Source organism: Poecile atricapillus, chromosome 2, assembly GCF_030490865.1.
Source record: "Poecile atricapillus isolate bPoeAtr1 chromosome 2, bPoeAtr1.hap1, whole genome shotgun sequence".
Classification (NCBI taxonomy): Eukaryota; Metazoa; Chordata; class Aves; order Passeriformes; family Paridae; genus Poecile; species Poecile atricapillus.
The window spans coordinates 153,018,083-153,032,132 of record NC_081250.1 but is presented as its reverse complement, the minus strand read 5'-3'; the positions used below and the strand labels follow the sequence as shown (position 1 = coordinate 153,032,132).

Genomic DNA, 14,050 nt, shown 5'->3' with positions numbered 1-14,050 from the left:
ACGGGAGAAGCTTCCGGCAGCTTCCCATGGAATCCAGCCCCGGAGCCTCCTGGAATTTGGCCATACAAAGCCAATCCTGACGGAAAAACACCAGGATGGGCTGGAAAAATAATGAAACGGGGTGGAAAAATACCGGGATGAGGCAGAAAAAATACAGGGACGGCCTAGAAAAACACCAGGATGGGCTGGAAAAAATATGGAATGGGAGGAAAAATACCAGAATGAGGGGAAAAATATTGGGATGAGGGGAAAACTATCGGGATGGGGTGGAAAAAAACCCTCAAAACATGGCAGAAAAGCAAAGAAATCGGGGAAAAATCTCGGGATGGGGCCGAAAAACAGTGGGATGAGCTGGAAAAATACTGAAATCAGGCAGAAAAGCACCGAAATAAAGGGAAAAAACACTGGAATGAGGCGGAAAAGCACCAGGATGAGGCAGAAAATGCCTGGATTTTGGGAAGGAAGAGGCGGCGCTTTTCCGCGATGGAGGCTCCGAGCATTTCCCGAGTCACAAGGAGAAGTAGTCCAGGGCTCCGTGGCCGTAGGGATTGTAAGTCCAGACGAGGTCGGTTCTCCCGGAATTCGCCAACAGCTGGGAAATCTCCGCGGTGGCCGCCGCCAACCGTTCCCCATCCATGGGTTCCTCGTAAATCCGTCGGGATCCCGGGACTCGGCGCGGAGGCTCCGGCTTGTAGCAATCGACGGGGAAGGGATACACGACCAGGTGGAGATCGGGCAGCTCCAGGGTTTTCTGGAGCAGATCCTTGAGCGCGGCCGTGGACAGGGAATTGCCGTAGAGTCCCAGGAAGCGCAGGCGGGAGCAGCGCCGGAGCGTCGGGAGCAGCGCGTCCAGGTGGGAGTCGGCCATGCGGCATTCCATGAGATCCAGGTGCAGCAGCGAGGCCGAGGTTTCCTCCAGGAGCAGCCGGAGCGGCTCCAGGAGGCCTTGGGAGAAGTCGTGGCCGCTCAGATCCAACCTTTTGAGGGCGGGAGCGTGGAAGCTTTGGGAGAGGAAGGCGAGGTCGGCGGGAACGAGGGAGCAGAAGGCCAATTCCAAGCTTTCCAACGGAGCCTGGAGGTCGCTGGCGGGAGGGAAAAGGGAGAGGTGAGGCCAGAGGGAGGATTTGTGGCAGCTGGGAATGTTGGGATTCACGGGGGAAAGGCGGGGAACGAGAGCTGGGATTGCATCCGTGGAATCGGGGGATGGCTGAGGTTGGGAAAGGTCTCCAAGAACATCAAGGTTTGAGAATCAAGGAATTGTGGGATCAAATCATGGAACTGTGGAATCGAATCATGGAATTGTGGAATGGATGAAGTTGGGAAAGAGCTCCAAGAACATTGAGTTCAAGGTTTGAGAATCATGGAATTGTGGGATCAAGGAATCATGGAATTGTGGAATCAAATCATGGAATTGTGGAACGATTCAGGAAAGGTTTCCAGGACCATTGAGTTTTACCTTTAAGAATCATGGAATGATGGGATCGTGGAGGCAGGGAATTGTGGAATTGTGGGGTGTTGGGATCACGGAGTTCTGGAATTATGGAATCATAGGATATTGGGATTCTGGGATCAGGGAGTCATGGAATTATGGGATCATGGAATTGTGGGACCATGAATCCATTAAAGTTGGAAAAGGCTTCAAGAGGATCAAATCCAACCTTTGGGAATCCTGGAATGAAGGAATTTTGGGATCGTGGAATTATGGGATGACGGAATCATTGAATGATAAATTATTGGGAAAACGGAATCATGGGAACATTGGGATAAAGAATTTCTGGAACCAGTGGATCATTCAGGCGGGAAAAGACCTTCAGGACCATTGAGTCCAACCTTTGGGAACCTTGGAATTACGGAATTCTGGGATCAGGAATTTATGGGATAACAGAATCACTGAGTCATGAGGTGTTGGGATAAGAGAATCACGGGATCCTGGGAACATGGGGATAATGAAATCCTGGAATCACAGGATCACTCAGGTTGGGAAAGACTTCCAAGACCACGGAGCCAAAGCTTTGAGATTCCTGCAATTGTGGCATCACGGAATTATGGGACAATGAAATCACTGAGTCATGAAATACTGGGATAACGGAATCATGGGAACGTTGGGATAATGAATTCCTGGAACCAATGGATCATTCAGGCGGGAAAAGACCTTCAAGGCCATTGAGTGCAGCCTTTGGGAACCTTGGAATTAAGGAATTCTGGGATCAGGAATTTACGGGGCAATGGAATCGTTGAGTCATGAACTATTGGGAAAACGGAATGATGGGAACACGGGGATAATGAAATCCTGGAAGCACAGGGATCCCTCAGGCTGGAAAAGACCCCCAAGATCCCCAACCCTTGGGAATCCCCCCGGAGCGCGGGAAGGGCCCGGCCAGGCCCCGCTGGGCGGGGAAACTCACCAGAGGATCTGGCGCAGATTCCCGGAGAGCCGGGAGGATCCCAGGTTGAGCTCCCGGAGGCTGGGCAGCATTCCCAGCTGCCCGGCCAGGCACCGGATCCCGATGGCCGATTCTGGCGTCGGGCGCCGCACGTCCACGTTGCTGTACTGGAGCTTGAGGCTGCGCAGCTCCGGGAAGCGCGAGAGATGCGGCAGGATCACCGAGAGCCCGGTCAATCCCAAATTCCGGAAGCGCAGATCCACCCTCCGCACGCAGGAAGGATCCAAAGATTCCAGCAGGCTCACGATCCCGGCCAGGGAGAGCTTTTCCGCTTGGAATTCGCGGCACTTGAGGCGCAGCGGGCTGGCGGCTCCGGTCTGGAGCGCGTCGCGCAGGATCCCGTAGGACGTTCCGTTGACGAACAGGTCGGCGTGGACGTCGACGCCCGGGGGCTGCGGAGCGGCTGCGGCCGTGGCGGCTCCGGAGCGGCCTTTGTGCCGCTTGGATCCGCGCCTCTGGAATTCCCGCTGGTGCTTGGAAACCTCCACGCAAGCCTTGGCCAAAGCCACGGTGCCGGACCAGACGCTCATCCCGTCCGGAGCGCGGCCGGCCGGATCGTCCGGAACTCCCGTCACGTCCAGCACCCGCAGGCGGCACCCGCTGGGAAAAATGGGAAGAAACGGTGAAAAAGGGCAGAGGAAATGAAGGACTTGGAAGAGCGGAGGTCGCGGCCATCCCGGAATTCCCAAAACCCACCTGGAATCGCGGTCGGGCTCTTCCAGCTCCCGCCGGAGCTGCGCCACCACGGCCAGGATGACGGCCTGGACGCAGAGCTTGCAGGGATGATCCCGGAGCAGCTCCCGGCGCCCCACCAGCCGCTGGAAGTTGAGCACCGGGAAAGGCCAAGCAGCCACCAAATCCCGCAGGACCAGGGGTCTCCCATCCAGAAATGCCGCTTGGAAAAGGATGGGATAGAGGTGGGCGGGAAGGGCGGGAAGGATGGGAAGGGGGTGGTGGGCGACGATGCGGCGGGCGCAGAGGAAAAGGAGGGAATCGGAATATCCCGGCGGGAGTTGGCGCTTGGGAATGCAGGGTGGGATTTGGGTGGAGGAGCGGCTGCGTGAGGGTGCCATGGTGGAATTCCGGGAATGTTTCCCTAATCCAGGGATTTCCCGCCGGAAATGGAACCTGTGAGAGAAACGGGGTGGGGGAAGGGAGGCAAAGCGGGTGTTTGTTGTGCGGGGGAGTCTGAGTGGAGATTTCCCAAAAATTTGGGTCCTGTAGCACCCCCAAAAGAGCCCTGACCTCAGCCAGGGACCCCAAAACCTGCCCAGGGACCCCAGACCACTCCAGGGATCCCCCAGACCTCCCCAAACCAGACCAGGGACCCCAAAACCGGTCCAGAGACCCCCAAACCAATCCAGGGACTCCCCTAAATCACTCCAGGGACCTCCAAACAAGCCCAGGGACCCCAAAACCGGTCCAGAGACCCCCAAACTGATCCAGGGACTCCCCTAAATCACTCCAGGGACCTCCCAAATCCACCCAGGGAGCTCCAAACCAGTCCAGGGACCCCAAAACCAGACCAGAGACCCCCAAACTGATCCAGGGACTCCCCTAAATCACTCCAGGGACCTCCCAAATCCACCCAGGGAGCTCCAAACCAGTCCAGGGACCCCAAAACCAGACCAGAGACCCCCAAACTGATCCAGGGACTCCCCTAAATCACTCCAGGGACCTCCCAAATCCACCCAAGGAGCTCCCAACCAGTCCAGGGACCCCAAAATCAGTCCAGAGACCCTAAAACTATGGAAGCTAGCTTTAGAGCAAGCTGCAGGCCCCATGGCCTGTCAGCCCTGCCTGAGAAGCTAGCCTGGGAAATTCATGGGAGAATTCAAAACAATCCTCAAAGACAGAAAACAGCCCACAGGTGCTGTTTGTCTGTTCCCGTGTTTTCCTTGCAGGAGAAGGTCAGGGGGTGGTGAACCCCACTGACCAATGATGGTAATGTAGCACTTTACTAACCAATAAAAGTTTCCTTTCTGTACTTTCCACGAACTAGTCTATATAACATAACTGTAACAATAAACTAGAGATTCTCTCTTGTTCTGACTCCCTTGAGAGTTCTTTCCGCCGTTCCCAATTAGAACGACATAAAACCACCTCACACCAATCCAGGAATTCCCCTAAATCACTCCAGCAACCCCCTAATACAGTCCAGGGATCCCCCTAAACCAGTCCAAGGATCCCCCAAAACCAGTCCAGCGACCCCTTAAACCAGTTTAGCGTCTCTCAAACCAATCCAGGGACCCCAAAATCACCCCAGGGACCTCCCCCCAAAACTCTTCAACCCACTCAGGGACACCCCAGATCAGTCCAGGGACCTCCAAACGAGTCCAGGGACCCCAAAACTCCCCCAAACCAGTCAAGGGACACCCCAAACTCACTCCGGGGACCCCCAAACCAGTCCAAGGACACCTGAAAGCAGTTCAGGGACCCCAAAATCACTCTGGGGATTTCCCAAACCCATTCAGTGACCCCAAAATCAGCCCAGAGCCCCTTAAAGCAGTCCAGGGGTCCCTCAAACCTGCCTAAATGAGTCCAGAAACCCCAAAATTACTCCAGGGACACCCTAAAACCATCCCAGCGTTCCCTAAACCAGTCTAGGAACCCCAAAACCAGTTCACAGACCCCAAACCAGTCCAGGGACCCCAAAACTGGCCTAGAGCCCCCTAAACCTGTCCAGGGACCCAAAAACAGGTCCAGAGACCCCTAAACCCATCCAGGGACCTTCAAATCACTGCAGGAATCCACAATACAAACCCAGGGACCCCAAAACCAACCCAGGGACCCCAAAACCAACCCAGAGACCCCCAAACCAGTCCCGGGTCTCCCCAAATCCCCCTAAACCAACCCAGAGACCCCTCCCGCTGCCCCCCAAACCCACCCAAGGGATTCCCCTAAACCAGACCCAGGATTCCCAAACCCCACCCCCTCCTCCTCAGGGAGCCCCCCTCCCCCCCAAATCAGCCCCTCCTCCCCTGAGGTCCCCCCAGCCCCCCCAAATCACCTCAGGGACCCCCCTGGACCCCCAATCCAGCCGGTCCCACCCACGGGGTCCTTCCCATCCTTCCCAATGCAACCCGGGACCCCTCCCCAACCCCCCTAAAGCCACCCAAGGAGCGCCCCCAGCCCCCCGAAACTTCCACAGGCTCCCCCCAATCTCCCGAACCGCCCCAGGGACCCCCCCGAACCCCCAAACCGGCCCCGGCGCCCCCCCCAACATGGCGTCCCCCACTCACGGCCTGCCCGCAGCCCCCGCCCGCCCCTGCCCGTACGGAAGCTCCACCTTCGGCTATACGCGCGGTTTTCGCCAATCAGCGAGCGAGATCCACCCTAAGGGCGGGTCCTCGCATTGTTATTGGCTCATGCAGCTGTCTGTCAAAGGTCATTCTAGCGTCTCATTGGCTTTCGGTGCGTAGGCGGGCCCTTCGCGGCATTCCGGCACTCATTGGGCGATTTTGCTGTCAATCATGAATCCTTGCCTTCCTATTGGCTAGCGCGCGGCCGGAGCGGGAGGTTCGCTCTGAGGCGGCCTCGGGGTCCCACCCGAGCTTCCCTCGGTTCCCCATCCCGGATCCCGGTCCCGATCCCGGATCCCGGTCCCGATCCCGATCCCGAGGCCACGGAGCGGCACCGGGATCTGAGGGCGCCGCTGAGGCGCTGGGAAGCGGAATTCCTATGGGAATCCGGTGGAAACCCCGCCATGTCCTCCTGAGGGGCCGCGAGGGGAATTTATCTCTGAGGGGAGAAAGGGAGAAGTTCTGAGGGGAATCCCTGAGGGGAATTCTCAGGGGTTGGTTGAGGGGGGCTTGGGCGGTGCTTGGGGTGGTTTTGAGGGGCTCTCGGATGGTTTTGTGGGTCCTGGGGCAATCTCGGATGGTTTTGGGGGTTTTGGGGCAATCTCTGGGATGTTTTGGGGGTCCTGGGGCAATTCTGGGATGGTTTTGGGGTCCTGGGGCGACCTCTGGGATGGTTTTGGGGCTCCTGGGGCGATCTCTGGGATGATTTTAGGGATCCTGGGGCAATTCTGGGATGATTTTAGGGGTCCTGGGGCAATCTCCGGGATGGTTTTGGGGTTCCTGGGGCAATCTCCGGGATGTTTTGGGGTTCCTGGGGCAATCTCTGGGATGTTTTGGGGGTCCTGGGGCAATCTCTGGGATGATTTTAGGGGTCCTGGGGCAATCTCTGGGATGATTTTAGGGGTCCTGGGGCAATCTCCGGGATGGTTTTGGGGGTCCTGGGGCAATCTCCGGGATGGTTTTGGGGTTCCTGGGGCAATCTCTGGGATGTTTTGGGGCTCCTGGGGCAATCTCTGGGATGGTTTTGGGGTCCTGGAGCGATCTCTGGGATGTTTTGGGGCGCTGGAGATGGGGAGGGTCCCTGGGCTGGTTTAGGGGTTCCCTGTGGGATTTTAGGGGAGCTCGGGATGGGCCAGGCCATTTTGCGGTTTCCCCTATAGGTTCCCCTATAGAAACCCCTCACTGCCCCTGCTGATCCAGGTAATAAAAACACTCGCGGCTTTTCAGTCGCGACCCCGCCGGGCCCCGCCCTGTCGCGATAACGGCGCGACCCGGAAGCGGCGGCTCGGGGGATCGGAATGCGCGGGCACCGCTTCGCTTGGTGCGACGCTAAAAACGCTCCGGGCGGAACCGGATCCGGCAACGGTGAGCACCGGGGGAAGCACGGCCCCAGCGACAGCTTGGGGACATTTGGGAATCCCAAATTCCCCATTCCCATCCCAGATTCCCCATTCCCATCCCAGATTCCCGATTCCCATCCCAAATTCCCGCTCCAAAGGCACCAGGAACAAGCAGCGCTTTCCATACGGAGCTTTATTCACACGCGAGGGGGGTCCAGAGCCCCCCCCCAAATACAGAATTCGGCGGCCCCTGGGGGGGGACCCCAAAATCCAACCCCCCCCTCTGGGTGGGGGAGGGGGTAGGGGAGGAAAATTCCCGAAGAAATTCCCGGGAATTGGGAGGAATCCTGGGAAAATCCCGGGGAGGGAGAGGCGGGTCCGTCCCTTTAATTCGGATTTTTTTTTTTCTTCCACTCGTTTTTTTTTTTTTCTTTTTTTTTTTAATAACAATAAATAAAAACCTCGAGGCTTTAAAAAAAAAAAAAAAAACCGAAACAAACAAACGGAGAAAAAAAAAAATCCGCCGGAAAAAAAAAAAAAAAAAGGAGAGGAAATGATTTGAAAATTAATGAACGGGGAATTAATGATTAATTCATTAAAAATTAATTAAGCAGAGGAAGAGGAGGAAAAGGAGGGGTCCCCTGGCAGTGAGCAGAGCTGGGAGGTAGCGCTGGGTTGTCCCCACCACCCCCAGTTTGGGGACCCCCACACCCCAATTTGGGGACCCCCCCCCAAATTTGGGGTCGGTCCCAACCTTGGGGACCCCTCCATGGGACCCCACCCAACTTTGGGGACCCTTCCAGGACCTTGGGGACCCCACAGCAATCTGGGGATCCCCACCCCCAATTTGGGGTCGGTCCCAACCTTGAGAACCCCTCCATGGGGCTCCCCCCCAACTTTGGGGACCCTTCCAGGACCTTGGGGATCCCCCCCACCCCAATTTGGGGTCTCACCTTGGGGACCCCTCCATGGGACCCCCCCCAACTTTGGGATCTCCCCATTTTGGGGATCCCCTCCCACTTTGGGGACCCTTTCAGGACCTTGGGGACCCCTCCCACCCCAATTTGGGGTCTCACCTTGGGAACCCCTCCATGGGACCCCACCCCAATTTGGGGACCCTTCCAGGACCTTGGGGACCTCCCCACTGTGGGACCCCTCACTTTGGGGACCCCACCCATGGGACCCTCTCCCCCACCTTGGGGACCCTCCCAGGATCTTGGGAACCCCCCCATGGGTTCTCCTACTTTGGGATCTCCTCCCGCTTTGGGGACCATCCTCATTTTGGGGACCCGCTCCATGGGACCCCCCATGATCTTGGGGAACCCCCCCCATGATGGGGCCCTCTTCATTTTGGGGACCTCCCACCCATGGGACCCCATTTTGGGGACCCCCCACCAATGAGACCCTCCTGGCCTTGGGGACTTCTCCATTTTGGGGGACCTGGAGGAGATTTGGGGTCACCAAGGTGGGACCTGGAGGAGATTTAGGGGGCGCACCAAGGTGGAACCTGATGGACATTGGGGGTCACCAAGGTGGGACCTGGAGGAGATTTGGGGTCACCAAGGTGGGACCTGGGAGGAGATTTGGGGTCACCAAGGTGGGACCTGAAGGAGATTTGGGGTCACCAAGTTGAGACCTGGAGATCTGGGGTCACCAAGGTGGGACCTGGAGGAGATTGGGGTCCATCAGGGTGGGACATGGAGGAGCTGGTGGAGATTTGGGGTCACCAAGGTGGGACCTGGGGGAGATCTGGGATCACCAAGGTGGGTCCTGGTGGAGATCTGGGGTCACCAAGGTGGGACCTGGAGGAGATTTGGGAGCACCAAGGTGGGACCTGGAAGTGGTGGGGCCACCGAGGTGGGACCTGGAGATTTGGGGATCACCAAGGTGGAACCTGGTTGAGATTGGGGTCCATCAGGGTGGGACATGTGGGAGCTGGAGGAGATTTGGGAGCACCAAGGTGGGACCTGGAGGAGATTGGGGGTGCTCAGGTGGGACCTGGGGCAGGTGATGGTGCCCAGGTGGGTCCTGGAGGATCTGGAGCTTTGGGGGCACCAAGGTGGGACCTGGAAGTGGTGGGGCCACCAAGATGGGACCTGAAGGACCTGGTGGAGGTTGGGGGCACCAAGGTGAAACCTGGAGGATCTGAAGAAGATTGAGGAGCACCAAGGTGGGTCTTGGAGGAGGTTGGGGCACCAAGGTGGGACCTGGTGGAGATTTGGGGACACCAAGGTGGGATCTGGAGGATCTGGATGAGGTGGGGGTGCACCAGGATGAGTCCTGGAAGATCTGGGATCACCAAGGTGGGACCTGGAGAAGATTTGGGTGGACCTGGAGGGAGTTGGGGGTGCTCAGGTGGGACCTGGAACAGATGATGGTGCTCAGGTGGGTCTTGGAGGAGGTTGGGGGGCACCAAGGTGGGTCCAGGAGGAGATCAGGGACACCAAGATGGGTCCTGGAGGACACTGGGGACACTGAGGTGGGCTGGGCAGGACCAGGTGGAGATGGGTGACCACGTGGGTCCTGGAGGAGATGATGGACACCAGGATGGATCCTGGAGGAGATGGGCACCAAGGTGAGACTTGGAGGACCAGGAAGAGAAGACGGACTCCAGGATGGCTCCAGGAGCTGATGATGGACACTAAGATGGGTTCAGGAGGATAAGGATGAGATGATGGACTCCAAGATGGGCCCCCAGAAGGAGTAGGAGATGTTTGACCCCAAGATCAGTCCAGGAGTTGATGATGGATTCCAAGATAGGCTCAGGAGGACCACGAGGAGATGCTGGACCCCAAGATGGGTCCTATAGGACCAGAAGGAAATGATGGACCTCAAGATGGGTCCAGGAGTTGATGATGGACACCAAGATTGGCCCAGAAGAAGCAGGAGCAGATTGGAGGTCCTGGGACAGGTCCAACAAGGACCCAGTGGGTGCTGGGACAGGTCCTGGTGATGCCAACATGTGTGGGATGGGATGGACATCGTGACATGTGGGGACATCCAGCCCACCCATCTCCTCCAGGATGGACAATTGGCCACCATGACCCCCTCGGGCCACCTCTCCCATGGGGACCTCTCAGGTCTCTTCCCTGTGGGGGAAAATTGTCACCGTGGTCCCCTGGTGTCCAGGTGAACTTCTCCCACTTTCCCAACCCCTTGGAGACCCCCACAGAGCCGGGATGTTCCTCGTGACTCTCCCAGAGAAGAGCCAGGCAGTGACATGGCCAGAAGGTTGGGATGGACCTCAAGGACTTCTCCTCATCCCCACATCCGGGCAGGAAGGGATGGAGACAATTGCTTGATGCCCTCTGTCCATGAGGTCTGGCTGGAGATGGAGCTCACCACCCAGAGAAGTTGGAGAACCTCCTTGACATCCCAGTTCTTGGTGGAGATGGAGCTCACCAGGCGGTGTAGAACCGCATGGACTTCCTGGTTTGTGATGGAGATGGAGCTCACCACGCGCTGAAGAACCTCACAAACCTCCTGATTCTTGATGGAGATGGAGCTCACCACGTGATAAAGTTGAAGAACCTCACGGACCTCCCAGTTCTTGATGGAGATGGAGCTCACCACGTGGCGAAGAACTGCATGGGCCTCCTGGTTTTTGGTGGAGACGGAGCTCACCACGTGGTGAAGTTGGAGAACCTCTTGGGCCTCCTGGTTCTTGGTGGAGATAGGTGCCACCACCTGGGGACTTTGACCCTCGGAGGGGACAGGGGGCCGGTGGCGGGGTGGGGACAGCGCGGTGGCGGCCGCTATAGGACGCCCTCCATGAAGCTGGTGTCCAGGTGCTGGATGAGGACACGGATGAAGGACATCTCCTTGCGCGTGTTCTCGAAGATGATCCGCGGGTCGTCTGATTGGCAGCGCAGGCAGTTGGGAGCCATCACCATGGCCAGGTTATTGACGTCCATCTTGGTGACGGCCACGTTGGCTGGCTGCACGAAGACCTAGAGGTGGTGGGAGGAGAAAGGTGGAGGTCAAGGAGCTGGTGGGAGGTGGGTGGAAGGACCATGTGGACCTGGTTCTTCGCTATGTGGCGACCATGGAGAACCCAAAACCACCTTAAGAGAAGAAACCAGAAGGGTCATCCAGGAGGCCATGAACAGCTGGGGTGGGTGGAGGTGATGGGATTGGTGGGAGATGGACGGAAGAACCACATGGACCTCCTGGTTCTTGGAGGGGATGGGAGTCACCATGTGGTGAAGTTGGAGAACCCAAAACCACCTCACGAGAAGGACACAGGAGGACACCAGGTGAATGAACATCTGGAGTGGGTGGAGGTGATGGGGTTGGTGGGAGATGAATGGAAGGACCTCATGGAACTCCTGGTTCTTGCGGGAGACTGGGGTCACCATGTCCTTGGAGAACCCAAAACCACCTCAGAAGAAACCAGACGGGTCAACCAGGGTCATGAGCTCATGGAGTGGTAGAAGGGAGACAGAAGTGATGGGATTGGTGGAACTCCTGGTTCTTGGCCACCACATGGTGACCTCGGAGAACCCCAAATCACCTCAGAAGGAACCAGGAAGGTCAACAGGACCATGAATTCATGGGGTGGGAGGAGGAAGATGGAGGTGATGGGACTGGTGGAACTCCTGGTTCTTGAGGGAGATGGGAGCTCCCCATGTGGTGGCCTTGGAGAACCCAAAACCACCTCAGGAGAAGGAACCAGGAAGGTCACTGGGGCATGAACTCATTGGATGGGGGGAGAAAGATGGAGGTGATGGGATTGGTGGAATTCCTGGTTCTTGAGGGAGATGGGGGTCACCACATGGTGGCCTTGGAGAACCCAAAACCACCTCAGAAGAAACCAGAAGGGTCAACCAGGGGCATGAGCTCATGGAGTGGTAGAAGGGAAACGGAAGTGATGGGATTGGTGGAACTCCTGGTTCTTGGCCACAACATGGTGACCTTGGAGAACCCAAAACCACCTCAGAAGGAACCACGAAGGTCAACTGGACCATGAATTCATGGGGTGGGAGGAGGAAGATGGAGGTGATGGGACTAGTGGAACTCCTGGTTCTTGAGGGAGATGGCAGCTCACCAAGTGGTGACCTTGGAGAACCCAAAACCACCTCAGGAGAAGGAACCAGGCGGGTCACCAGGACCATGAATTCATGGGGTGGGAGGAAGAAGATGGAGGTGATGGGATTGATGGAACTCCTGGTTCTTGGCCAGGTTCTTGGTGACCTTGGAGAACCCAAAACCACCTCAAGAGAAAGAACCAGGCCTGGTGGTCACCTGCTGGGCCAGCAGAAGGTGCTGCTCCTACCTGGAGGAAGCGGATGAGGTAGCACAGCACCATTTTGTTGATCCGGGGCAGGGAGTGGACAACAGCGATGGCGGCCTCAGGGTTCTCATAGTGGGAGATGCACTGCTCGTAGAACTCGTGAGGGATCAGCGGCTCCTCCAGCTCACGGTACCAGAGCTTCAGCAGCGACGCTGGAACAGGACACAAAGAAGAGGAGAAGATGTGAGATCTTCTAGATGGAGGTTCTGGCCCACCAAACATTGCCCCGAGGTCCTACCGGGAACGTGCGGGTCCTCCAAGCCGGTGGGGATCTTCCATTGGTCCACCTGCAGCTTGAGGGCGTTGACCTCGTCAATGTCACCGGGGACCCTGTGGGGGGAAGAGGTGTTGGTGGCCAGGTGACCAATGGGGACCTCCCAGCTCAACAGCTTTGGGTGTTTCAGGAGAACCAGGAGGGGACTTCAGCTGGGCATGGAGCTGGTGGGTGCCACCAAGAGAAACTGGTGATGGTGACACTGTGAGAAATCTCCATGGCCTTGGAGCCATTTTGGGAGCTTGGTGCCACCAAGACCCCACCATGACTATGGTGGCCACTGTGGAGAAATCTCCATGGTCTTGGACCAAGGAGAAGCTGGAAGGACCCACTGGACGGAGCCACCAAGACCTTGCCATGACTGTGGTGGTCACTATGGAGAAACCTCCATGGCCTTGGAGCAAGGAGAAATTGGAGTGACCCACTTGGCTGGTGACACCAAGACCCCCCCATGACTCTGGTGGCCACTGTGGAGAAACCCCCATGGAGCAAGGAGAAGTTGGAGGGACACGGGATGGTGCCATCAAGACCCTGCTCTGGGAGCCACCGTAGAGAAACCTCCATGGCCTTGGAGAAAGGAGAAGTTGAGGGAATCCGGTGGATGGTGGCCACTAAGACCTCGCTATGACTGGTGGCCACCATGGCGTTGGAACCGTTTGGGAGCTTGGTGCCACCAAGACCCCACCATGACTCTGGTGGCCACCGTGGAGAAACCACCATGGTCTTGGACTAAGGAGAAGCTGGAGGGACCTACTGGGTGGTGCCACCAAGACCCTGCCATGACTTTGGTGGCCACCATGAAGAAACCTTCATGGCTTTAGAGGACCCATCAGAGGAGAAGAACACCCAGAAATGTAGATTTGCCCCATTTTGAGACAATTCTTAGGAGAACCTCCAGCTTGCCACCTCCATGAGATGTCTCCATGACCTCCTTGGGGTGGCTTTACCTGAAGATGCCCTCAGTCTGATCCCCGTTGAGTGCCAGGACCTCCTCGGAGAGCCGGGTCTGGACCCAGGGCAGCTGCCGGTCCGGGTACCGTTCCTTCTGCATGGCCACGATGTCCTGCAGCGAGCTGCCGAACATGGACGGGTTGAAGACGGCGTTCTTGGCATGACGGATCTCCTCAATGTTCGGCTTCTTCAGGCCCTGTAGGAGACACCAGAGGTCACCAGTGGCCTCCGTGGTGGCCGGGATGGGATCTACTTAATCCCACCACCCCCCTGGTTGAGCTTCATAGGGATGGTGATGGAGCCATGGATATATTCTGTGCAACTCGGTCAAGGTGGTTCCACCGTCCATCCATCCATCCATCCATCCATCCATCCATCCATCCATCCATCCATCCATCCATCCATCATCTTGATTCAGAAGTGGATCCAGCCCCATGGAGCTTGGT

The 14,050-nt window shown here is 57.3% G+C and overlaps 2 protein-coding genes across 5 annotated transcripts in view; both read right to left on the bottom strand.

The window, feature by feature from the left end:
• Positions 1–326: 326 nt before the first annotated feature.
• LOC131575082 (leucine-rich repeat-containing protein 14-like) lies at positions 327–5,224 on the bottom strand. Of its 2 annotated transcripts, XM_058830065.1 has the most exons (5): positions 5,163–5,224; positions 4,538–5,122; positions 3,141–4,184; positions 2,406–3,044; positions 327–1,082 (listed from the first exon to the last, which is right to left on the bottom strand). In XM_058830065.1, the coding sequence occupies exons 3-5, from the start codon at positions 3,515–3,517 to the stop codon at positions 509–511; spliced, it is 1,590 nt and encodes a 529-aa protein (XP_058686048.1). In that variant the 5' UTR covers positions 3,518–4,184; positions 4,538–5,122; positions 5,163–5,224; the 3' UTR covers positions 327–508. The 2 variants fall into 2 exon arrangements, with proteins under 2 accessions (XP_058686048.1, XP_058686049.1); XM_058830066.1 differs by lacking the exons at positions 4,538–5,122; positions 5,163–5,224 and having other exon boundaries at positions 3,141–4,200.
• A 2,340-nt stretch (positions 5,225–7,564) lies between these two features.
• The window catches only part of ARHGAP39 (Rho GTPase activating protein 39), a 105,403-nt gene continuing 98,917 nt past the window's right edge, over positions 7,565–14,050 (bottom strand). For 2 of the 3 annotated variants that reach the window (XM_058830033.1, XM_058830032.1), the window contains exons 8-11: positions 13,601–13,800; positions 12,618–12,709; positions 12,362–12,531; positions 8,880–11,036 (exon numbers count right to left, since the gene is read on the bottom strand). In XM_058830033.1, coding sequence (XP_058686016.1) covers positions 10,842–11,036; positions 12,362–12,531; positions 12,618–12,709; positions 13,601–13,800 — 657 coding nt within the window. In that variant the 3' untranslated portion in view covers positions 8,880–10,841. Of the gene's footprint in view, positions 8,559–8,879; positions 11,037–12,361; positions 12,532–12,617; positions 12,710–13,600; positions 13,801–14,050 lie in introns of those variants that run through there. The other variant, XR_009276686.1, reaches the window with a different exon arrangement.